This window comes from Phyllostomus hastatus, unplaced genomic scaffold, assembly GCF_019186645.2.
Source record: "Phyllostomus hastatus isolate PE091 unplaced genomic scaffold, TTU_PhHast_1.1 phas_scaffold_585, whole genome shotgun sequence".
In the NCBI taxonomy this organism is placed as follows: domain Eukaryota; kingdom Metazoa; phylum Chordata; class Mammalia; order Chiroptera; family Phyllostomidae; genus Phyllostomus; species Phyllostomus hastatus.
In genome coordinates, this window is record NW_025334037.1 from 18,956,060 (window position 1) to 18,983,226 (window position 27,167).

General features: G+C 38.5%; 1 protein-coding gene across 6 annotated transcripts in view; it reads left to right on the forward strand.

The window, feature by feature from the left end:
• Positions 1-27,167, forward strand: part of HIPK3 (homeodomain interacting protein kinase 3) — a 93,813-nt gene that overhangs the window by 36,842 nt on the left and 29,804 nt on the right. For all 6 annotated transcript variants that reach the window (XM_045825166.1, XM_045825169.1, XM_045825170.1 and 3 more), the window contains exon 3: positions 26,034-26,157. In XM_045825166.1, the coding sequence (XP_045681122.1) occupies positions 26,034-26,157 (124 nt within the window). The remainder of the gene's footprint in view (positions 1-26,033; positions 26,158-27,167) is intronic.

The following is a 27,167-nucleotide window of genomic DNA, read 5'->3' on the forward strand; positions in this document are numbered from 1 at the left end:
TATATTTTATTGATTATGCTATTACAGTTGTCCCATTTCCCCCTTCTCTCCCCTCCACCCTGTACCCCATCTCCCACCCACGTTTCCCCCCTTTAGTTCCTGTCCATGTGTCATACTTATGAGTTCTTTAGCTTCTACATTTCCCATACTATTCTTGCCCTCCCCCTATCTATTTTCAACCTACATTCTATGCTACTTATTCTCTATACCTTTTCCCCCTCTCTCCTCCTTCCACCCCCCTGCTGCTAACCCTCCATGTGCCCTCCATTTCTGTGCTTCTGTTCCTGTTCTAATTGTCTACTTAGTTTTTTTTGGTTTTGCTTTAGGTGTGGTTGTTAATGATTGTGAGTTTGCTGTCCTTTTACTATACATGTCTTTTCTTTATCTTCTTTTCTTAGATAAGTCCCTTTAGCATTTCATAAAATAAGGGCTTGGTGATGATGAACTCCTTTAACTTGACCTTATCTGAAAAGCACTTTATCTGCCCTTCCATTCTAAATGAGAGCTTTGCTGGATAGAGCAATTTGGGTTGTAGGTCCTTGTCTTTCATGACTTGGAATATTTCTTTCCAGCCCCTTCTTGCCTGTAAGATCTCTTTAGAGAAATCAGCTGATAGTCTGATGGGAACTCCTTTGTAGGTTACTGTCCCCTTATCTCTTGCTGCTTCTAGGATTCTCTCCTTCGTTTTTACCTTGGCTAATGTAATTATGATGTGCCTTGGTGTGTTTCTTCTTGGATCCAACTTCTTTGGGGCTCCCTGAGCTTCTTGGATTTCTTGGAAGACTGTTCCCTTTGCCAGATTGGGGAAGTTCTCCTTTATTATTTGTTCAAATACGTGCTCAATTTGTTGCTTTTCCCCTTCCCATTCTGGTACCCCTAAAATTCGGATGTTGGAACGTTTAAAGGTGTCCTGGATGCTCTTAAGCTTTTCCTTGATTTTTTTGAATTCTTATTTCATCATGCTTTCCTACTTGGTTGATTCTATCTTCCTTCTGGTCCACTGTATTGTTTTGAGACTCAGATTCCTTCCTTTCACTATTGGCTCTCCTCCGCGTATCTTCCTGCATCTCTTTTATGGTAACCTGCATCCTTTCATGTAAATTGCACCCAAAATCAACCAATTCCGTGAGCTTTCTGATCACCAGTGTTTTGAACTGTGCATCTGATAGATTGGCTATTTCTTGGTCCCTCAAAAGGATGAGTCCTGGGGGACTGATCTGCTCTGTTGGAAACATGTCTTTCCCTGCCTCTCCTTTTTTTTTTTCCGGTCTGGCCGCTCTTGTTACGTGGGGGGCGCGGAGCCTTAGGTGTTCACTGGGGCTGGGCACCCCAGTCGCTAGATTGTGACGTTATATGTGGGGGCGGGGGCGGGGCGGGAGGGAACAATGGCGGTAGTTCCGTTCTCCTGGGCTCAGACCCTTCTCTGGGCTCCTGGGCTGCGAGCTCTGCCCTGGTCCACAATCGCTGCCTCACTGGGTCCGCCAGCCGCAGCTTGTGTACTCAGGGATCACCGCTGCGTTCTTGCGCCCCGGATGGCTGTTGCGCTGATTTCGCGCCAAATTTTCCCCGACCTCTGCGCGCTGCCGACCCGCGCCAGTCCCACGCCCGCCCCGTGCCCGCCCGGCTCGTCATCTCCTCCCAGTCTGGACGTATGGGTCTACTTCAACTTCTTGGCTGCCCGATTTCCATTCAGATAAATCCTCTGTCGGTTCTGGGTGTTATTCGATCTGTAAATTATTGTTGTAATTTATTGTTGTTCTAATCTTGGTTGTGCGAGGAGGTATGATGCGTCCACCTATTCCTCCATCTTGAACTCTTTTCAGTAATCACAGGAGACTTTCTGAAGCTGGGTCCTGCTTATACTCATGGTACCTAAATTGTGTGGGAAAGACATAAACATCTTTTTTTAGTAAACAGGTATATTATAGAATCAGGTATTTTTCTAGGGCCATGAGTTCAGTCTTCTCTGGTTTTTATTTTGTGTCTATATCGGAAAATTTTGAGAATTACCTGAAATAATCCCCGCCCCCCCGTTTTCCAGGCATCTTTCATTGTTAAAAACTTTCTCCGTTGGTAACCAGAAATCTAATGTATTGGTACCCCCATTCACATAATACAGTCATTCTGCTAACCATAAGAAACTTGGTTAACAAGTGGATTAGGTGCATGTATTTTATCTGAGGAGTATAAATATATCTATGTTTCAAATTCTGAAGTATTAGAACAGAGTATAGTAGTATTTTGCTTAAAGCATTCTCCTTGGGCTCTGTGCCAGGGGGTATTTTATTTTTTTTTTAAAGATTTTATTTATTTATTTTTAGACAGAGGGGAGGGGAGGGGTGGGGAGGGGAGGTAGAGCGGGCGGGATAGAAACATCTGTGTGGTTGCCTCCTACCTGGTCCATGCAACCCAGGCATGTGCCCTGACTGGAAATGGAAATCAAACCAGTGATGATCCTTTGGTTCACAGGCTGTTGGCACTCAATCCACTGAGCCACACCAGCCAGGGCCAGGGAGCTGTATTTTAGACATGGTCTCTTAAGTACCTGAGGAACTAAACTCCTTGTAAAAAGGGAGAGGAGAGAAAATACAACTACTTTGCCGTGTACTAAGTCCTGTCCATTTGAAAACAACTTTGGAATATTCTAAGTATTAGATCTTTTAAAGGTTAGCTAAGACCCTTTCAGTTCTAAAATTCTACAATTTGTATATGCCAAGGCACTTGTAACTTCTAATTTTTTCCCTCCCAATTTCTCTTATTTTACTCCATCCTTGTGAGATGAAATGAAAAAATAATGTTTCCCACATAATAATTTCCCATATTTTAAAGAGTTCATAGTTTATTCTCCCTATTAATTCCTCTAAGATAATTTCTTACTTAGTTCTTTTTATATAATGATAAACTGGTGCTTATGATTCAATAAATGATTTTAGTAATATGAAGAAGAAGCAACATGAATAATAGGATGGAATTTGGGTAGAACCAGAAGACTAGGAATTCTGAATTTTAATCCTAATTCTGTTACTGAATGATTTAGTAATACACAAGCGGACAAAAGTAGATTTATGGCTGTGAGTTTGTGAAACACAGAATTGACTCTTATTCTTGTATTATTTACTCTTTTTTTCCTTTTTTAAAAACTGAATTTATTGGGGTGGCATTGGTTGATAAAATTGTACAGGTTTCTGGTGTACTGATATTTATTATTGTATGATGTATTTTTCCATACAAACAACTATAAACCTTCTTTTGCCCACCCCTGCATATGATTTGTGAGGAGGCAACGTAACTTTGTATGTTTGTATCCTAATGGGTTATAGTTGGTATCCTATGATCCTCTTGCCTTTTAGGTGTGATATTAGGTTGTAAGATAATAATATAGAAATGCTAAGTAATACCAGTCAGGCATAGGTTAGAAACATTTGTAAAAGATTAGTCAACAAGTGACGTAATTCTGTAAATTGTAGATGTGAAATATGTGATATGGATAATGGCATATAAGCTGGGCTGATTTGCAGTTTTATATCAGGTTTGAATGACCATATTCTAGAATTGCTTGTAACTTAAATAGTTATTCATAGGTTAAAAGGAAGACTTTTGTGATTTTTCCTACATTGAGTTAAAAGCCTGTACTTTTAGAGTTATTAGTGTTTTTCTTTGTGCTATGTATAGCTTTGTCTTTAAGATGCATATGGTATCATGGATGAATGGAATGCAGTGATACCATGGATTAGATGTCAGTCCTGACCTCACACACTTCAGAATGTTTGTGCCTATTTATTTCTGAGTCTTTAGCATTTTCCTGTGAATGGAATTCAGCACCCTGTTATTAACAGTGTCTGTGGCCATGGAAAAGTGCCAGTTCACTGGCCAGTGAATAATTTAGGCATCAGTAGGTATGGTGAGATTGTGTTACTTAGGAGAGAGAATCTAATATGTGCTAAACTTTGACATTAAAAGAACAGCTGTTTCTTGCATGAGAAAACATTGGATCACAAAAATTTTGAATATATGCAAAAACCAGTATACTAAATGAAAAATGATTTGATTTAATGTTTTTAAAATTGTGATAGTAATGAATGCTCACTCTAAGAAAAATTCAATGAAAGAGAAGTCCATGAAGCAAAACAGGAATAATTTCCCCTTTCTATTACGGCTGTGTTTTTATGATTTTTAACTTTATTTTAATAGCCCTCTGTGATGTACACTTCACTTGTTTTCTTTTTAAAAAAATATATTTTATTGATTGTGTTATTACAGTTGTTTCAGGTTTTTCCCCCATTGCCCTCTTCTGCCTGGTAACCCTCTTGCCTCCTGCAACCTGCCCCCTTAGTTCATGTCCATGGGTCATGCATGTAAGTCCTTTGGCTCTCCATTTCCTATACCGTCCTTAACATCCTCTTGTCTGTTTTGTACCTACCAGTTATACTTCTTAATCCCTACACCTTTTCCCCCTCACAGCTGATAACCCTCCAAACGATCTTCATATATATGATTCTGTTCCTGTTCTGGTTGTTTCCTTAGTCTGTTTCTTTAGATTCAGTTGTTGGTAGTTGTAAATTTGTTGCCATTTTAATGTCCATAGTTTTGATCTTTTTCTTAAAGAAGTCCTTTTATCATTTCATGTAATAATGGTTTGGTGATGATGAACTCCTTTAGCTTTACCTTATATGGGAAGCACTTTATCTGCCCTTCCATTCTAAATGATAGCTCTGCTAGATAGAGTAGGGTATGTTGTAGGCCTTTGCTTTTCATCACTCTGAATAGTTCATGCTAGTTCCTTGCCTGTAGTTTCTTATGAGAAATCAGCTGATAGTCTTTTGGGAACTCCTTTATAGGTAACTGTGTGAGGGAGGGCTCAGAGAGGGGACAGTGCCACTGCATGGCTTCCGGAGGTTTGCCTGGCATTTGACCCATTTCCAGTCACTTCACCCACTCCCCATGTGTGACTGGCACCCTTCCAGCTGTTGCCCTGGTGCTGAATCCCAGTGTGGGTGGGTTTGCGTATGTTCTAAGTCCATGCAAGCCCTTTAAGCAGAGTCTCCTGAAAATCTGGCAGTTTCTTCCACCACCCCAACCCCCACTGATTTTTATCACCAGGAGTTATGGGGATTTATCTTCCTAGCACCGGAACCCTGGGCTGTGCGGTCTGGCCTGGGTCTGGGATCCCTAGCTCCCAAGGTGTCCCTCCTGATTTTTACCCACCACATGTGAGTGTGGGATCGCCTGTTCCGCCCACCGCCATGTCTCTGCCCCTCCTACTTATGGGGATGAATGTGGCTTCTTGAAATTCGTGGTTGTCGGGCTTTCATACAGTTCTATTTTCTGACAGTTCTGGGTGTTACGTGTTTTGAGGTTTAGTTGTAATTTTCTCTGTGGTTGTGCAAGGAGGCGAAACGTGTCTACTTATATCTCCATCTTGACCGTAAGTGTGCTATGAAGACTTGTAAGAAAACAACAGTCAGACCTCTGGGTGGCGTGGACCCCATGAAAGGACCAGGGAGCTGTGGAATAGCAAGTATTGGAAACTGTCTTGGAGGCAGTTAAGTCATCCTATAAGGAAATCACTTTTCTGAATCAAATCTTGGTCCTGTACTGCTGTGAAATCTTTCCTACACAAAGTCCAGAACCCACACACCACAGGCTGGCCTGAGGCAGACTTACTCTGGGCCAGGCCTCACCTGGTAGCATTCCCCCCAGAATCCCTTGGCGGTAGCAGTTCCGCCCCTCCAGCGCAGGGGCTAGTCTGTTGAAGGACGGCAGTGCCTGTAGCTTTCAGGGGCTCCGAGCCCCTTCATCTCCTAGGACAGCTCAGCTCCCATCCTTGTCGCCAGCCCTTCCTGGGATCATCTCCCTCCTTTTTCTCGGGAACCCCATGCCCTTCGTTTGTTTTCTGGTAGTGCGACAGAGAACCTTCTTCTGTGTTTTGGGCACACATAGTTACATTTTCACAACACATCCAGGGGACTTGTTGGGTCAAAGGACAGGTGTGTTTCGCTGATGGGTGCTGCCAAGTTTCCTTTCAAAAATGCCCTCTTCCGATTTGTAATGTCACTGGCAGTGTTTGAAAAGGCCCCTTTCCTCACATGGGATCATCACAAGGGTATTTCCAGTCTTGTTTCTAGTTCTGTCCGAGCTCTTTCAAATTGTTGGCTTTTACTAGGCAAAAAACAAAACCGAGTTTTTAATTTTCTCACCACTCTGTGCTACATTTAAAAATGTTATTGAATTATTGGGGTGACATTGGTAAATAAAATTATACAGGCTTCAAGTCTATAATTCTACAATATATCGACTGTATATTATACTGTGTTTACCACCCAAAGTCAGTTCTTCTGTCACTACTTATTCTCCCTTTACCCTCTTCTACTTTCCCCTACTCCCCTGCAGTACATTTTAAAAAAATTTGTAAGTCTGCCTTCTCTGTCATAGGCTATATTGGTAGGTGCTTTTTGGTATGGGGAATGAGAATATAAAAATGAGCAGAGTGTATAAAATAATGATACTCAGGCTGCTTAGTACTAGCCACTGTGCTGGAAACATTTTGTAATTACCCTTTACCCATGATAAGCAATAATAACATTATCTTTATTTTACATATAAGGAATTTGAGGTCTGTGAGTCACTTCGCCCGGCGGTGCATAGCTCATAGATTGAAGAGCTATGGTTTGAGCTCAGTCTGCCCCCCCACTTTACCATGCCCGTTCTTCAGGGTTTCCCCTCATCTTTCTGAAACTCTTCTCTTGAGTGACACTGTTGTCTTGCTTGTTAATCACCAGATATGGTGGATTTGTTTTTAAAGTCCTCATCAGGCTGGGCCTCTGTCATGCAGCTGTGGTAGTGCTTCATTTTATTGAAGCACTGAAAGCATTTTATTGAAAGTTTCATTTTATTGAAACTTTCTTTGTCTAGCTTCCTAAACACTTGACCTTCAGCTTCTTCTCTGACAAACTTTTCTTGTTCTTTTACTGACCTGTTAAATGCATACACTCTCTGGGGTTCAGTCCTGGAGCCTTTTCTCATTTAATATTGTTCCCTGTCGGAGCTCTTACTCTCCCCCATAACCTCAATTGGTTTGTTTGTTTGTTTGTTTGTTTAATATGGTAAACTTTCAAAAACATTTCTGTATTACTGATCTCCCTTTAAACACACAATTTCTGTTTTCAGTTAATTCCTTGGACAGTTACAAACTCATATTTAAACAATTCATCTTTTTCCCAAAGTCTTCTCATTCTCCTTTGTTGCACGTCAAGATTAGAAAAGGAACCATTGACTTGGCTTGGTTGCTCAGTTAGCTGGAGCATTGTCCCAACACGCCAAGGTTGTGGGTTCCATTCCTAGTTGGGGCACATACAAGAATCAGTCAGTGGTCCTGGCGTGAGGCTCAGTTGGTTGGGGCGTCATCCTGTACACCAGAAAGGTTGCAGGTTCTGTCCCCAGTCAGGGTACATATGGGAAGCAACTGACCGATGTTTCTCTCTCTCATCAGTGTTTCTCTCTCCTCCTCCCCCACTTCCTCAGTCTGTGAAAAGCAATAAACATGACCTAGGGTGTGGGTTAAAAAAAAAAGATTCAACCAGTGAATGCATAAGTAAGTGGGACAACAAATTGGTTTCTCCGCCTCCTTTTCTCTCTCTAAAATCAATAAATAAAAGTTAAATATTATTATTTAAAAAATTTCCCCACCTATTCAGTGTTGGACAGTTTGAGTTCTTTGACTTGACTGTTTTTCTGCTGTATATCTAATCATTATGTGACCAAATCCTATGGACTTTTACCTCTGAAATAATCTTAACATGTAAATTTTACCATACTTTTATCACTGCCCTATCCTGGACTTCTGTATTAGATTAAGAATTCATTTTTTAACCTATTGTCTCTCCCTCTTCCTTTTTCTCCTCCATTGTTAGAGATACATTACACGTTGGTTTAAGAGATTCCAGAGTGCGCACACATACATACTGGAAGATTTTTACTACTTTGCTCTCTCTTACCCCTTCAGTTCCTAATAAGAATGTACTTAACAGCAGATGTCACAAACTAATGACCTCTTGGAAACCCAGTTGCAGTGGCATCAAGATTATAGTGTGCTTTGGGCCTTGAATTGGAAAAAGCTGATGGAGTTAATAAAAAAAAGGGATTAGAGTACTTGAAAAATGTGTGAGTAGAGTGTTTTGCTTAGGAAGTGTTTGGTAACTAAAACAGGTTTTATAGTCCATCCCCTGCTAACATGAGCCCTATGTCTCTGTTCTTTGTCAGGAGCCTCTGAGTGTCTCTGCCCTCTTTGCTTAAGGAGCTTCTTATAGTGTAACACAGTGTTCCCTGGTGCTGTAAATGTGGTGTTTTTTTTTCCCCCCCTTTTACTCAAGGCTGAATTAATCATCCCCAGTTCTTTGTAAGCGATAGAATATAATTGTAATGACTATAAAAATATAAATATAAAAATATAAATATAATTAATGACTATAAAAGTCACCTAAAATAGGATAATTTTCAAACAAAATACTTCCAGAAGTATTTAGAAGGAATAAACTCATTGAGAGAATTTGTATTTGAGGTAACATGGTGGTGGAACTATGTAATATCACAGGTGAGTCTGAATCTTTTAAAAATTTTGCTTGCTCTAACTTGTTCTTCATTAAAATATAACTCCTTCATAGAGAATGTCATTGAATTAGTAATAGGACTCTAAACACTATTATTTTGGATATGATAGAGGGTTTTTAAAAAATTTATAAGGGCATTAATTACAAAGTATTTTCAAAGAGAGATAGAATTTAAGTATAAAAACAAATGGGACAATATACTTAAGTCTGTTGGTACTGAATAATTCGAAGTAGCAAATTATGTTTCTGTGTTTATTTACAGGTTCATAATTCTAGTTCTGTCACTTGCTGTGTTCCTAGAGCAAGTTGTTTAACCTTTCCGTTTACTCCTCTGTAAAGTAATGATCGTAATAGCTACTTCAGAGGTTCTGGTGAAGGTTAACCTCCTTAATGCGTGTAAAGCACTTAGCACAGTCTTGGGACGTCGTATACACTTTATAAGTAGAAGCTATGTGAAAAAACGAGTGGGACCCTGGCTGGTGTGGTTGGCACGTCGTCCCGTAACCAAAAGTATTAGATGGGCTAAGTGTACAGATTTAAATTTACAATGTGATAAATTACAATATGAATTAACTCATAACCACCACCCAAGTCAAGTTTATTGACTAATTGGGTGTTTTAATTTGTGCCCTTTTTTGGCCTAATTTTCTCTTCTCTTTGCTGTCTTACTGCTCATTTATGGGTTTTAAAGTGTATATTTCAACATGAAACCTTTTGGAGCAATATTTTCCATTCTCTGGCTAGCTTTTGTACTCGTACTCTCTTAAAAGCTAATTCAGGTGACGGAGTGGGCTAATTTGATACATGGTCTGATTTTAATGTTTAATAATATTTTATCATTTAAAATTTTCCTTTGATTAACACTATTTGTATCCTATTAATAAATCTTCACCTACTCTAATGCCACTGTTTTTCTGTGTTTTGTTTGCTTTATGTTTTCTTCCTGTTTTACTTTTCACGTTTAGACCTGCCATCCATCTGGAATTGACTTTTATGTGTGGTATAAGGTAGGGATTAAGGCACATTTCCCCTCGTGTCAGTGTCCTTTAACTGAGCACCATACATTTGTTATTTCACTTCACGGCAGTGACAGTTTTGTCAACCAGGGGGACTTGTAAGTGTGGGTCTCTGGACTCTTTGCTGTTCATTGCTTTGTCTCTTCTCGCACCAGAATCACAGTGTTATTTCCTTAATTGATAGTGTAGGTCCCTCTACTTGTTCCTCAAAGAATTGCTTCTGGCGCTTTGCATTTCCAGAAAAATAAAATTATTTTTGAGGTATGTTGTCCCTTAGGTATGCTCTGAGAGTTATTTCCTTTCAACACTTTAAAGATGTTTTCTTTTCTGTTCCAGCTTGCATTATATGTAGAGCAAATTGGCTTCTTTGATGTTAAAGTGTCCTTTTTCTCCTCTCTGATTGCACTTAAGGTTTTTTCATTATGTTTGGTTTAAGTGGTGGACTCTGTGTCTAGGTGTTTGTGTGTGTGTGGGGGGGGGGAGAAATGTGTTTGGCCTGTGTTTAAATTTCACCCCCTTCAATATTTTACTGTGAAACTTTTCAAACTTAAAACTAACTTTAAAGGATTGTGTAGTGAACATGTATATACCTACTACCTGGATTTTACAATTAGCATTTTGTTGCATTGGCTTTATCATCTCTCTATCCATTTATCATTTCATTTTTATTTTATGAGGCAATTCCAGGTAAGCTGTAGATATCAGTATACTGTACCATGAAACACTTAACACTTAAGTATGTCTTTCATAAAATAGTTCAATATTGTTCTTTTTTTTGGAATTTTATGTACAGTGAAATGCAGGTTCAGTGAGTTTTGTTTTTTAATTTTCAAACAGATTTTATTTATTTATTTCTAGAGAAAGGGGAAGGGAGGGTGAAAGAGGAGAGACACACACCCATGTGAGAAAGAAACACCGGTATCAATCGGTTGCCTCTTCTATGATTGGGGACCAAACCTGCAACCCAGGCTTGCGCCTTGACCAGCACTCAGACCAGTGACCCTTCCACACACAATCGACTGAGCCACCCTGGTCAGGTTGCAAGTTCAGAGAGTTTCGACAAATGCCATATACCTCTGGAACCCCACGTTATAACATTAACATCATCCTAGAAAGCTCCATGTCCTTTCCCATTCAGGGCTAGTCCGCCTCTCTTACCCCTTCCATATGTAACCACTGATCTGAGTTTTTCACCACAAATTAATTTTTTCTGTTCTACAACTTCACATACATGGAATGATACGGAATGTACTCTTTAGTTTAAGGTTTTTCTCTCAACATAATACTTTTATAACTTACTGATATTTTGTTTGTATCATTAGATAATTTTTAAAAATTTTTTAAGTAATTTTTCTAGCACAGGAAGATTTCTAGGCTTGCCTTACAGTTTCCCTGCCTCAGTTGTAGAATCAGCCAGTTCTCCGAGGATTGCTTAGTGGGGGAATAGTACCTAGAAATCAAGAATTTGTTGTTTTAAAAAGTAGATTCCAGTTTTATGGAGACATTTTTTATCATTCCATGTACTTTCTTGAACATTGGGCATTGCTGTATGCAAGGAACTCTGGATGATCTTCCCCCAGAGATCATTCTTTTTCATTCTGGAAGCCAGGTGGAGTAGGTAGATCGTGTCGTCCCAAGTGAGGCTGGTCTATTTCAGTCTGCCCTTGTTCCTGGGGTGGAGGCCTTTGTGGTTTCCGTTGAGAAAAGCCTGGATGGAGTGAGGATCTGCCAAGGCCCCTCTTCATTGGCAGGCTCTGAATTCCAGTTTTTGTTTTCCCAGCCCAGTGGGACAGCTGCCACTGCTCTCCGCTCACTCGCTGTGCCTCACTGTCATTGGCGACTACCTCTAGGAAATGGAAGGCTCACTTCAATAAGTTCTCTCTTTCCTCTGGGATTTTATTTCCTTAAATTCTAGCTGTCTGGTTTGCTCTCTGATGACTTCATACAGCCTTTTGTTTTTTTAAAGACTTTGATTTCTTAGAGCTTTTTTAGGTTCACAGCAACCTAAAAAAGAGGCCACAGAGTTCCCACATGCCCTCTCCTTCCACACACATACAACCTGTCCCACTGTTGACATCCCCACCACAGGGGTGAAGTTCTAAGTGAAGAATGAACCTGCATCGACTTCATCATTACCACCTATAGGCTGTGCACACCACTTTTTTTGTGGGTGTTTTATCCAGCTTCTATAGTTGTTCTCACTGGGGCTGTTAATCTGATAACCAGGTACTAAGTTACCTTCCTTTTCCTTCTGTTAGGCAGATTATAATTCAGTGTATTTGAAAGCTTTTCAGTGGTGCCTGGCAATTCTTTGGAATGGTTATTTGTTGGTAGTAATGATTGTGACAGGACATTATTCGGGGTTAAGTACATGGGAGAAAGTGTACATGTGGGTGTTGCACATGTTCCTGTTCCCTTAAATTCCATTGGTCTAGGTCTAGAAGTTGCTTAATGTAGCTGCGCATTTTGTAGGTGATCAGACACCTGAGAATTTCATTTTAAATGTATATTAAAATGGAATGTATTTTGATGAACATTGTATCTAAATGCATATCTTGTGTCTGTTGAGCGAATCTGAAAGGAGTGACTGGTTGTAAAATACTCTGCCATGGGCGGTGTAAAGTGTAAACCCAGGTGAGAGCAGCTCTTGTTCTTAAGGCCCTTAACGTTCTTCTTAATGGAGAAGATAAAACACGTACATAAATATTAACAGGACTGTTTGTAGAAGGCACATTTTATTGCTTTTAAGGTTTATAGGCTAAACTCAAGTTTTTGTTTTGACACCACCATTTGATGGCCCTGTGTCTTTGGGAAACCTCTCAAGCATTCAATTTCACATTCTTTTTTGGAGAAAGGGAGGTTAATTATTGCCACAATAATCTTGACCCACAAGTATATCCCTCATTTACAGCCGAATGAATTGAGGTGGCAATGACATTGATAAGTGCCTGAGGCCTAGAGTTTTGTAAGTAACTGCCAGTACTGGGATTTGAATTCAGTTCTCTGTTACTCCAAAGTTTGTCATTATTTGATTATACCAGGATATAACAATTTATTCTGAGAAATATTAATAGATATTTAAAAATTGGTTGTAGTAATGTGTTTTCTAACATACACTTAAAAAAACTAAGTGTAAGAGCATCACACCTGTGGTATTCTTGCTGAAAATAACTTGAACTTTTCTTGTGAGGCAGCGTTGAACAGAAATTGAGGGACATTCCACAAAATAAGTGGTCTGTATTTTAAAGATATGGTAGTATCTTCATTAAAACCACAAAAATGTTTGGTGGCTATTCCAGATAAAGGAAATTAAAGAAAGAGTCATGGGCTTAGAACTTACTTATTCTTAAAATTTTTGTCATAAAGGATGGCAAAATTGGGACAATTGGAAATATCTGAATAATAGTATTAATATTTATATTCTGATTTTGACAAATGCATTGTAGCTGTGTAAGGGACTCTCCTTGTTTTTAGGAAGTACACACACTAGATGAAGTATTTAGGTAAAGGATACTGTTTCTGCAATTTAACTCTCAAATGATTCAGAAGAATTACATTTGTGTGTGTACATCAAAAAAGATCGATATAAATGTGGTAAAACATTAACATTTGGGGAATCTGGTTGAGGGCGTATAAAAATTCTTAGTGCTGCACTGGCTGGTGTGGCTCAGTTGCTTGGAGCGTTTTCCCAAAGCCTAAGGGGTTGCCAGTTGAGTCTCTGGTCTGGGTCCATATGGGAAGCAACCAACTGATGTTTCTCTCTCTCCCTTCCTCTCTCTGAAAAGCAGTGAAAAAAATGTCCTTGGGTGAGGATAAAAGTAAATAAAAATACTTTGTACTAATTTTGCAGTTTTTCTGTAAGTCTAAAGGTATGTCAATATAAAAAGTTATGAAGAAAAATTAATGAGGAAAATAGTAATATATTTGCCTAGCTGTTAAAAGATTGTCATTAAGAAATGGTATGCTCCAGCATACCACCAGCTTATGTTAGAGATCACTTGATGAGTCATTGCCTAATCTTCTGCCTGCTTGTTAATGCATAGGTATGTGGTCATGTGATTAAATAATGCATTTGCAGTACTTCATAAAATAAAAATGACTTATCTCCACGGTGTCAAGGAGCTCAGACTCTCATTCAGCCTTTAAGCCCCACCACTCACTAATGAGAGGCATTGAAAAGTTACTTCTCTGCTTCAGTTTCCTCATCTCTGAAATGAGATAATACAGTACCCACCTCAGAGGATTTTGTTACAATTTAATGAAATAATAAATGGAATATGACTTCTAGTAAGAGCTTAGTAAGCATTTTTTATTTTAATAATTATAGGGTTACAAGATTGAATCATTTATTACAATAAAATAATATTGTTGATTGATTTTGTTTAAGCACACCTTATAGAGTATGAGTTTCTGTTGGCATCTACTGGTAATACATTATAATTTTAAATATTTTTCATAGTCAAGTAAGTTCAAGAAATTCTGGACTATTTTATACTTTCCTCTAAATCACCTGTAGGGTAGGGATAACAATATTTATCTTTGTTACCTCATAGAGTACAATATTCAAAAGAGTGGTAAAATACAAATGCAATACAAATGTAAGATATTAATACTGTAGTTCATGTATATTATGATGGGTAGTTTTTCTGTATCTAATAGTGTATAAACCAACATATAAAGAACAGATACTTCTTTTTTCTGTTTATTATTAGAGAGGGGAAAGGAGGGAAACATCAATGTGTGGTTGCCTCTTGTACATCCCCCACTGGGGACCTGGCCCAGCAACCCAGGCTTGTGCCCTAGACTGGGAATCAAACCAGAAATGCTTTGATTCGCAAGTATGCAGTCAATCCACTGAGCTATACCAGCTAGGGCAAGAACAGATACTTCTTATATTCCCCTACCAATCCATCTCTTGGTTTCTCTCTTAATATATATTAATAACAATTTTCTTACAGTTTTCTATTTCATATCATGAAAATTTTGAGTGATCTTATAACTGCTTTTAGTATACACAACATAAAATAAAGGGTGCTGTCTACAAATGAAATACATTTCTCACTCCTATCATTACAAAATATTAGCCACTGATTAATCAGATATGCAGGTTATTGATGTGTCCATCTTTTAGGGCATAGGATTCTGAGCATTTGGATATTGGTAATGCATATTAAATCTTTGCTATCTCCTGTCCTCCACCTCTCAGATTTAACATTTAATAAGTTCTGAAAATGTTGTTACTGCTGTCCTTTATACTCGGTGCTTTGATCTGGATCATTGTCCCACATACTCACAAGATTAAGTGGCCTTGCCATAAGGATATTTTTAATTGGGATATTTTAAGCCTCTGACTCAAGCTATATTTGAATGAGTGTCTATTCTAAGAGCCTGTACTTTGATTACATTTCAACATGTTATTGAGTAGTTGCGTTGCAGTAACAGTCGTAAAGATACAATCTGTATGAATATTCAGTGTTTTGTAGTGATGTTATTGCCTAAAGCAGCACACTTCTTATCACATTAAAAACATTCATAACTTTAAAAAGAAAAATATTTCTAGAAATATTTTTAGAAGTAGTAGGTTGTCTTTTTTGAAATCTGTGAAATCAATTTGCCTTTTTAAGATTGTGTTGAAGTTTTGTTTGTTGTTTTTAAAAAGCACCATTCTGCACGATATTGAAAAGAGTGATGATTAAGCTGGAAATGAACTCATTAGTATATTTCATTTTTTAAATTATATTTTATTGATTATACTATTACAGTTGTCCTGATTTTTTTCCACCTCTTCCCGCTCTACCCAGCACAACCCACTCCCTCAGGCAATCCCCCCCATCATTGTGTATGTCCAAGGGTCATGCTATTAAGCTCTTTATTTACTCCATTTCTTATATTGTCCTTAACATCCCCATGGATATTCTGTATCTGCCTGTTTGTTCTTCTTAATCCCCTCACCTCTTTACTCTTTCCCCCCACACCTCCCTCCCATCTGGCAGCCATCAAAATACTCTCTGTATTCATGCTTCTCTGTTCATGTTTGTTTTTTAGATTCAGTTGTTGATAGATATGTATTTATTCCCACATTATTATTTGTAGTTTTGACCTTCTTTTTCTTAAATATGTCCCTTTTACATTTCATGTAATAGTGGTTTGGTGATGATGAACTCCTTTCGTTTTTTCTTGTCTGGGAAGTTCTTTATCTGCCCTTCAATTCTAAATGAGAGCTTTGCTGGGTGGAACAATCTTGGCTATAGGTCCCTGCTTTTCATGACTTGAAATATTTCTTGCCACACCCTTCTAGCCCACGGTGTTTCTTTTAAGAAATCAGCTGACAATCTTAGGGGAACTTCCCTGTAGTAACTAACTTCTTTTCTCTTGCTGCTTTTTAGATTCTCTCTTTATCTTTAACCTTTGGCATTTTAATTATGATGTGTCTTAGAGGGAGTCTCTTTGGGTCCATCTTGTTTGGGGCTCTCTGTGCTCCTGAACTTGCATGTGTATTTCCTTCACCAAATTAGGGAAGTTTTCTTTCATTATTTTTTCAAATAGATTGCCAATTTCTTGTTCTTTCTTTTCTCTTTCTGGCACCCCTAGGATGTAAATGTTAGACTTCTTGAAGTTGTCCCAGAGGTTGCTTATACTATCCTTATTTTTTTGGATCCTTTTTTTTCCCTTGTTGTTTTTATTGGTTGTTTTTTTCTTCCTTATGTTCCAAATCTTTGATTTGATGCTTGGCTTCATCCAATCTTCTCATGTTTCCCTGTGTATTGTTCTTTATTTCAGTTAGTGTAACCTTCGTTTCTGACTGGGTCTTTTGTATGCTTTGAGGTCCTCACTAAGTTCCTTGAGCATCCTTGTAACCAGTGTTTTGAACTCTGCATCTGATGGATTGCTGCTTATCTCTATTTCGTTTAGCTCTTTTTCTGGCCTTTTGATCTGTTCTTTCATTTGGGCCATGTTTCTTTGTCTCCTTGTTTTGGCAGCCTCCCTGTGTTTGTGTCCATGTATTTGGTAGAGCTGCTTTGACTCCATGTCTTGGAAGTGTGGCCTAATGTAGTAGGTGTCCTGTAGGATCCAGTGGCACAGCCTCCGCTATTACCCAAGCTGGGTACTTGAGGTGCACCCTTTGTGTAGGCTGAATACACCCTCCTTTTGTAGGTAAGCCTTGGTTAGTGTTGACAGATCAATGGGAGAGATTTACCTAGGCCAGTGTGCTGCATGATTGTCTGTGACCTCTTACCATCAATCTACACCCTCTGTGGAGTATCATCTGTGCAGGGGCAGGGTGGTAGTGCTCTGACATGGTCTGTAGCTGTCCTCTGGGTATGCTGGCCCTGTGGTTTTCTGGGTTGGTGCAGGCCAAGGTCAACCCCCACCTGTGTTTTGCCTGGGGCTACCCTCCTGGATTATAAAGCAATCTGAGATGGCTGCTACTTGTGCTGGGCTTGGAGCTTCCAGGGGAAAGCCAAGCTGTGAATCTAGGTTGGCTACTGCTAGTGCTGGGCCTGGGGCTCATTGAGGCCAGCTGTCGGTTGTTTGATAGAAATTAGGAAGTTTTGAAGCATAAGCCAAGACCAGCCATTCATATGGCAAAGCAGCTTGGGTGGGCCAGTAAGTTGGGTTGGGCAGAGTCTCTGAGGATCTACAAGGTGGGTCAAATAGTGTTAGCCAGGTTGATGGAGTCTCAGATATGGCATCAGCTTGCTGGCTCTGTGGGAGAAAGGCTTAGAAAAGGGGCAATGGCCTCTGCTTGCCCCGATGCCAGACACTTCAGTTTCTCCACTATGCTACTCATGCCCTTCAAGCTGCCACCCTGGTGATCAGAGGGAGTGAGTGTGAGCAGGTGAGTCTGTGTGTGGGTTCTTTAAGAGGAACCGCTTGTGTGTCCAGAATTTTCTTCCATGGACTCAATCCATGCTGGGTTTTGTAGCTGGAAATTGTGAGGACTACTGTTCTGGCACTGGAAGACTGGGCTGGGGTCCTGGTATGGGGCTCCCAAGATATCTGTCCTGAATTTTTATCTACCACACATGGGTATGGAGCTAGCCTGTTCCATTACTGCACCCTTCCTGCCAGTCTGGAGGGATGTGGTTTCTCTAATTCTATAGTTTCAGACTTCCATTCAACTCAATTTCTGATGGTTCTGAGTGATATTTGTTCTGTATTTTAGTTGTAATTTTGGTGTGGTTGTGTTAAGAGGCAAGCCATGTCTGCCTATGCTACCATCTTGATTGGAAGTCTAGTTAGTATATCTTAACTATCATTATTCTGTTAAAGTTGTCAAAATATTCTTTAATAATATACATTTTAGTTGCATTATCATTTGGAAGGATTCTTGGAGTCCTTCAGTGTAAGTTGCCCTGTTTTGCTTAGAAGAGTCTCTTTCATGGTATCATCCACATACGGTGCTAGAGCCTCTAAGCGGGGAGACCTGCGTTATTCCTTCCCTCCTGAGGCAGTGCATCCCAATATCCAAAATTCTTACTACAGCCCTGACTGGTGTGGCTCATTGGTTGGGTGTAGTCTCACAAAGAGAAAGGTTGCTGTTTTGATTCCCAGTCAGGGCTCATGTCCAAGTTGTGAGCTTGGGCGGTCTGGGTGTGTGTATAAGAGGCAAGCCGTAGATATTTCTCTCTCATATCAGTGTTTTTCTTCCCCCCTTTCTCCCTCTTTTCCCCTTTCTTTAAAAATAAAATCATTAAAAAAATTCTTACTAGAAAAATATTCCTTATAATGAAAGGAAATAAAGATAAGTCAGCTAACCCCGGTCAGCTAACCCAAATTTGAGGACAGTAATACTAGAAGAAAATGTGAAATTATTAAAAATTTAGATGATCGACACTTTTTAAACAATAATCTTTTATTAAATAGTGTAAGATGTTTGTTTTACAACCCAGTGTTGTGAAAATGCGTATTTCCCCCTCCTTTTTGTTAAGTTGATTACTCAGAGATAATTGCCCATAAAATTTGGGTGTGTATTTTTTTTCAAGATTTGCTGTGCTTGTACAAACACGTGTTTACTGGTATCTGCATTTTATAATCACTGTAGGTCTTTGCTGTCTTTTGCTAAGTATGGGGTTATGATTTGTTAGAATTTATTGAGTGCATGACATTGAGTTGGTATGTATGAGTAATCAGACCTATGGACTGACTAGTGGATGGTCACATCCATCCACTTTTGAGTTCATTTCCTAATTGTCCCATGTAGAAGGATCTTACACAGTCATCTTTAGGAGCACAGTAACTGCCAAAATAAGAGCCTTATTTTAACTAAGAGGTATCCAGCAGATGGTTAAGATGAGTAAATGCTTAAAGATGAGGAAAATGACTTAGTAAAATGTCAACTAGAGTTCTTTTAATCTAAGTTTATTTATAACAATTTCACATTTCCTGGTTAGTCTTAAAACCAAAGTCGATGTGTTTAAAGAGTAAAAGAAGAACACAATAATAAGTATAGCATCCAAGTGGGAGAACTTGCAGTAAAATTCTGATAGTTTTAGTATTTCTAGGAATTATTTTAAGGTGTAGTAGATGAGCATAAATTTGGAAGCTATAAAAACTGGCTTTGTATCCCAGCTGCACCTGGTATTTGCTTTGCGACCCTTAGACAAGTACTTGACCTTGTATCTGTTTCTTTATTATTAAAAGAATTGTTATGAATATCAAATGGATTAATATTCATAAAGTGTTTATTTTTAATAGAGCAATTTTGCATTTTATTTGTTATTTCTCAAATATTTCTTTCACTTTTTAAGATTTTATTTTATTTTCAGAAAGAGGGGGAGGGAGAGAAACATCAGCGCGTGGTTGCCTCTTGCACACCGCCAGCTGGGGGCCTGGCTGGCAACCCAGGCATGTGCCCTGACTGGGAATCGAACTGTTGACCCTTTGGTTCTCAGGCCTGCACTGAATCCACTGAGCCACACCAGCCAGGGCTCAAATAACATTTCTGAAGTGGATCAGCATGGCTTACATTTAAAAAAATAGGAGATGAATTTTAGAGAAAAAACTGGCAAAACTATTCTTCCAAAAGGGAATTGCAGTAGTCCAGATGAGAGATGATGGTGGCTTGGACTAGGGTGGTAGCAGTAAAGCTGGAACAAAGTGATCAAAGTGATCAAAATTCTCAATTTAGAATTTAGAGTTTTAAATATAGAGTCAATGGGCTTTTGTTGATAGATGTGGGAAGTCATAGAAGAGTCAAATTTTATTCTCGCAAGTCATGGGCGTAAGAAAGTAGAAGGATAGAGTTGGCATTTCCTGTGATGGGGAAGGCTAGGGAAGGAAAATTGGGAATGAGGAGTTGTTTTTGAACATGATCAATTTGAGATATCTAATAGATACTCAAGAAGAGATGTTGAGTAGTAGTTGGGGTACCTAAGTCTGGAGTTAAGGAGAGGGGTCTGCATTGAAGATACATACACATAGGAGAATCTTATGAATGGAGGTGGTATGTATTTAAAACTGTGAGTGGATAAGATCACCTAAGGGAACTGAACATACATAAAGATGATAGATTTCCAAAGACTGAGCCTGGGGATACTCCAGAATTGAAAGGTTATGGACACGAGATGGAGCTAGAAAGGAACTTGAGAGGTGGGGTAGTGAGGTAAAGAGGAGAAGAGTGGTGTCCTGGAAGTTAGATGCAGTGTTTAAGCAGGACAGAATAATCAGCTGTGTCAGTGCTGCAAGTCAGACTGACGACGTGGCAATGCAGTGGCTGATGGTGACCTCAGTGAGAGCTATTTTGGTAGAATGATGGGGGTGATGAAAGCCTGCTTTGAGTGAGTTAAAGTTAGAGGCAGAATTAGAGGTGTCCTTTCTAAGCAGTGCTTTCAAAAGGACTGGTGTAAAGGGAAGAGAGAAAGGGGTTATGGCTAAAGGAGAGTATCTACACAAGAAATTTTTTTCAAGGTGGCAGATGTGGGAATGTTTCGTATATAGAGAGGTATTGATGAGAGAGTGGGAAATTGGTGGTATACTTCATTAAGGGAACACGGATGCCTTAGATAGAAACACTGGCAGGGGCAAGTGGATTAGTACCTGTGGTGCTGAAAAATGTAAAAATTTCTTTCACATTCCGTCTTTTTTTTCCCCCCTCAGTAAAGCAGAATGCAGATAAAACAATCAGGAATGTGGATGGGGGAAGAAGTGGTGGTTTGAGAAGAGAGGTATGAATTAGGGAAGTGGGAGCATGAATAAATTAGGGGAATGTATATACACAGTACTATTTTACATTTTACATACATTCTCTTACTTAGTCCTGTAGGTAACCTTTGGAGTATGTAAGACATTAAAACCCCGTTTTAAAAATGAAGATGCTAAGGCTCAGGTAAATACTTGGCAGTTATAGAGAGAGCTGGGCATCTACTCTTGAGTGTTTCAAATATAGCTCCCTTTAGATGGTTTTCCTTATTTGAAATCAGTGCTTTCTTACCACACTTCCTTACCACTCCAAAATTTGCATAGATTCCCAATACTTTAGTACCGGTTTACCATAATGAAATTTACCCAAAGGGAATTCCACCCCCGATCCATGCTCTTTTATTAATATATTAGATTGCCAGTATATGGGCCAAGGGTTCTTACTATTTTCTTTTAGTGCCCTAGAGGATTGATAAAGGGGTATACCCTCATAAGGTCAAGTCAGTCATAAAGTCTGCTTCACTGAACAAAGTAGAAAAATCAGTGGTTTCTTCAACACTAGTACCCCTTTTCCTTTTTGGATATACTGTATATTCCATCAAAGGCATTTTTCTCTCTGTACTGGCTAGTTGTGTCCAAGGCAGTGTGTACTTGTTTTTGGCGAATAGACTCTCTGCTCTTGACTTTCTTCAGCACTGGAATATATGCTTGCTTAGTAGGCTGGTGAGCTGACCTGGCTGGCCTCTCTTAATTTCTCATTTTTTGTAATAACCCAGAAGTGGAAACAACCTAAATGCCCATCACCGGATGAATGGATAAGTAAATGTGGTATGTCCATACAATGGAATACTATGCACCAATAAAAGTTAATGAAGTACTGATACATGCTGCAATGTGTTTGAACTTTGAAAACATGCCAAGAGAGAGAAACAAGTCACAAAGACCACAAATTGTATGATTCCCTTTGTATAAAGGGAAGATACTTTGTATAAAGTATTTAAGGAGACAGAAGGTAGATTTGTGGTGACCTAGGAATGGGGAAGTTTGTGACAAATGAGTGACTGCTGATGAATATGGGTTTCTTTTTGGGATCATAAAAGTGCTCCAAAATTGTGGTGATAGTGAACATACTAAAAACCATTGAATTTTACCATTTTAAATGGATGAATTATATAGTATGTGGATTATATCTTAATAAAACTGTTACTTTAAAAAATACCTTCTGAATCTTTCTCCACCTCAGAGAAGACTACCCTAATTTTTGTACTTTAATTTTTATTGGGTTTACCATTATCAAGTTTCTGCTGCATTTCTCTCTATCTTATTGTCAAAGGTAGAGAGAAGTATGCAGGTGCATATTCATCATCAATGGAAGCCTAGACGGCTGCACCTTGAGGTCTTACTGACTGACAGTTACCTGAGAGAACCATCAATTCTCTCATTTCAGAAAGTTTTTGATCAGCATCCTAGACCTGACCAGACCTGTGTCATTTGTCACTGGAGTCACAAGAAGCTTAAGAATAGCAGCATTACATGGTGGCCTAACTGATATATTCTCTATTTGGAGAAAAACTAAGGAGCCAAATTATGATCACTATTTTCTTGATGTCCATAAAATCATCACATGAGTTCATAGTTTAGTGGCATTTGTTGTGATAACCTAAGTCATCTCTCTCTATTATAAGAACATAATTGTTTCTAAAACTAGACATAGTGAGTTCCTGAACTGAGATACCCCCTTTTCTAACAAGACTAGGTTTCTTCTGTCAGTAGTTGAATTTTGAACTTAAAAAAGTAAGTAAAAATGAAATGATATAAAAGAAAATAAAATGTTCCATTAATAGTCATCTTCTTTTCTGAGTGACAACACTTCACTGTGGTCTTATTTGAAGCATCTGCTGCCACCATTCTCTTTTGGTATCTAGCAAAAGTCCCTTATACGCCATCTAGAGTTCAGTTGCTCACTTAAAAAAATTTTTTTTCCAGCTTACCCACTTTACATGTTATATCAGTGTTTCAAGGTTTTGGAGAAGGAGAAAGGATTTGGTCTTAATGAATAATAATAAATTTGAGTTAAAGCACATGGCAAAAAGAAAGGAAGAAAGAGAGCATTTAAGGTAGAGATTGCCTTTGTTAGCATATGACCTAAATTTGTGAGTTTGTGGTTTTGACACTTGCCTTCTAATTGTGGTAGAGTAACAAACAACAGGTTTATTCACACTCTCCATTCAGTAAACTTGTCTACTGTGTGCCTTGCCTGTTCCGCAGAAGTACAGGTGACGTCTGTTCTCTGCTATGGCCTTAGCACTGCCTCATGGTTGGTGCTCAGAAGGGAGTTAAGGCAGATTAAAAACGGAGTGGAAGAACTTCCTTTAGGAGTAGAACAGAGGATTTATTTTGAGAGTGGTCCACATATCAGAATCCCTGCTGTGATCATCTTTATACAAAAGTATATTTAGCCCAGGGGAAGACTTTGAAAGCCAATTATGATGTAACCAAAAAAGTAAGGTTTATTCCTTACTGACAGATGGATACAGCCTCTTTTTATGCATAGTCTTAATTTTTAGAGTTTATTTGATTGTGAGACTGGCTGGTAGAACTCTGACATCCCTGAATTTCATGTATATCAGCAGTTTTCAACCTTTTTCATCATATGGCAAACATAAACTTACTAAAATTCTGTGGCACACCAAAATATTATATTTTTTGCCTACCTGACAAAAATAGGTAAAATTTTGATTAATTCACACTGTATGGCTATTGTTGTTTTGGCTGCCATCAATTTTTATTTGACAGTCTAAGGGAAGAGGTCAGTGCCGATGACCAAATCATCAGGTATTGCATGTTTTAAAAACTTGAACAGCACACCAGTCAAAAATTGCTGATACACATTATAAGTACTTTAAGGTGTTGTTTCCCAACCTTCTACATGTAGTAGTACACACAGAAAATGATCATATTTTTGGCATACTAGGGTGAACTGGAGAGAATTTGGACACATTCGAATGGGACTTAATGAAGAAGTTTACTGCATTTTCTTTATGATATATATGTATTATAGAATAAGACACAAAAGGTTTTGGGAGCATAGTTGTGGCAGCCATGGAATTGTCCCCCTCAGATTCCCCTTCAAGGAGACCTCTTTGAGGAGCACAGTTGTTCCTCAAGGAAACCACAGTTGTTTCCTTCAAGGAAACCTCTTGGAGGAGCACAGTTGACTGAGACCTTCCAGCGGCTGCACCTTCAAATGCGTGTTTGTCAGGCAGGAGCCACGCTGCCTCTGGGCTGCTCCCAGCCGGCAACCGTCATAGTGGGTGGACTGGAGCTGTGCTGAGCTTGCTTGATGGGGGGACTTCCCATTGGTCCAACAGACTTTCTTCAATACAGTTGGAGGTTTTTTCTACCCAACTCACCTTCCGCAGGTATCAGAACTGCTCAAGGTCTGAGCAGTCTTCACCTACTCCTGCATCCTCTTCCTGTATCCTTCACAGGCATCTTCCCCAAGAAAGTTGTGGCACATCTGATCTCCTTCGCACAGGGTCCAAATGGACAATAATATATAATAAAATTGTATAAAACTGCCAGTTAAAATTTTTTTATATTTAAAAAACGAGAAATTTGAATTTGCTTCCATGAATATAACATTTGTAAATGATTTAAAAATTTTATTTTGGTAGAGGGAAAGGGAGAGAATCAGAGAATCACCGATCAGCTGCCTCTTATACATGCCCCAGCTGGTGACCAGACCTGCAACTTGGGCATGTGCGCTAACTGGGAATTGAACTGGTGACCTTTTGCTTGGCAGGATGATGCCCATCCAACTGAGCCACACTGGTCAGAGCATGAATATAACTTTTGTATCTTAGATTTTATGTTTGAAGTGGCTTTAGGCAACTCCTGGTCAAGATTTTGAAAAGATATCTCCATATTAATGCCACCATCAATTAGAAACTTTGCTTATTTATTAAATGGTAGCAAATGGCAGAAGCAATTCATTGCTCTTTGTTTATTGTTTAATTGATGGAAACTTCTTTCTTACTGTTAACCAAATTTCAGTCTTTTTAAATTGTATATTTCAGGTATTGTTGTTACGTTACTTTTCTTTCATTGCCAAATGTGATGCTGAAGTCTTCTAAATAGCCAATTTCAAATTCAATGAGTTTTTTATGTTAAAAATTTCAATATAATCATAGAGCTCTGCACACACAGCTATAACCCCATTAGTCTTAGTAATTCTTTAGCATTCTAATTAGTGCATGATTAAATATCACTAATGAATCCCACTTTACTCTATAGTTTTAAAACTAACTGCCCTTTTGCTTTGAACTTGTTTAAGTATAGGTTAATACACTTGTGCCCACTTCTCTTTCTTTCTGCCTAGACTTCTAACCCAGACTTGACTCTGATGCTTTCCTTTGTGTGACTTAGCCTGTGTTGGAATGACTTATTTGAGAAATATTTACTCAATGCATATTCTTTGCTAGGTTCTGCATATACAGTAGTGAACAAAAATAAGATTTGTGTTTTCTATTGTACCATGTTTATTCAGTGGATTATAATCCTGTCGAGAATCCTGGAATCTCAACTTTCTCATGGGAAAGCCATGTGAAATAGCATCATAATTTATCTGGGAATATCTTTAGTGGAATTCATCTTCCAAATTAGCAAAGCTCTTTAAGTGCTGAAATGCGTTTTAACTTTTTGATATATCATCTACTTTTCTGCCTTTTAAAGCAGAATACCTTGAACTTGGTCTTGTCTCTTTTGAATGACTAATGGCCCTAATTATATGAATATTTATTATTGTGTTCTGAAATGCTATCTAGGTCTAGATCCACTTCTAGCCTTTGAGGTTTTGTATTTCAAAGTCTGGCTTTTAGTTCTTTTGATGTCATAGTGCATGTACTTAATAGTTTGCCAGTTTTTTCCTAGTGTGTTACTTCTAATCTCCTGTAGTCTCAAAAGCAAGTCTATGCTTTTTCTCTTTTTTAACGTTAATAGGAATATGAGGATTAAATGTAGAGATTTTATCATAGTGATGTACTTACAGCACCTTTTAAAGCTTAATTTAGGATTATGGCTAGGTTTCAAAGAATTTTGAAAAGTGAAGAGTTACTGTAAATAGAAGGTGATTTTTTTGTCATTTTACTAACCTTTGTCATTTTCTTTACTAAGAATGTCATTTTACTGACATTCTTAGAGTGTCAGATGAAATCAGATACTTTTAAAGGAATACCACTCTGATTTTTTTTTTTTTTTTAAATTTCAGAGCTCCAGAGATTATATTGGGGTTGCCATTTTGTGAAGCCATAGACATGTGGTCCTTGGGATGCGTGATTGCAGAATTATTCCTTGGATGGCCGCTCTACCCAGGAGCCTTGGAGTATGACCAGGTAACAGAACTGTCGTGATAATCTAGTAGAATTGGTGGATTGTAAAGAGAAAGAATAGATTAATAGGAATGTTTTTCTTTAGGTACATAATACATCTGAAAAACCTTTTAAAAAGAAAATGGCAAGACCTGAGATCTTGTGGATTTTAAATTCAAGATCTCAAAACTGTATTTGATTTTTACAAACTCTTTTATAAACACTGAGTAAGTCTTATAAATAAAGGTACAATCCACAGCCCAAAAACCAGTTTTGTAAAAGTCTTGGGAGAATTTTCTGCATTACTTTTAGACTACCGACATATAAACGGCTGGGCTGTGTCCATTTAAATAATAGCGCTGTGCTTGGGTGACAGACTCTGATGAGGGATGAGATGTCAGCCCCTTCCAAGGAATAAAAGGTATCATATAACTACTGTTCTTAAAGCAACAACTGTTTCTAGTCTTAAGTACCTCAGTCACCTGATCTCTGTTTAGTATTTTTAGCTGTTTTTGAATGGTGCTAAAAGTCTAGTTTAACATTATTTAAGTGATTCTCAGTAGAATCCAGCAAATTACCTCTTTAGACCCTTTTCATGATAATTTCCAGGTATGTTTGTTAGCCTCTCTCTAAGCTAGTAGACGATCTAGTTTGCTGTTTTCTTGATTTTAAATATGAAGATTCTCTTTGGGAATAAGTGTTACCTTATTTATTATTTGAAAGAGTTTTCATAACATCTTCCTTACTAGAGAGATACATATTCAGCTCATTTTAGTGGAAAATGTTAGCCAAAATTAACTAAGTGGTTATATTTTATCTTTGTGTAATTGGCTTATAGTAGATAAATATGAATTTTATTCAAAAGATACACTACTTAACTTTTAGGCATAAAAAATAGAATATAGAACATTTTAAAGGATATATGACATAATTGTAACAATAAAATGTAGTGCATTATTTCTGATTTTCAGGGCATAGCATTCTGTGTCAAAAGGGATATGAGCCCTGGTTGGTGTGGCTCAGTGGACTGAGTG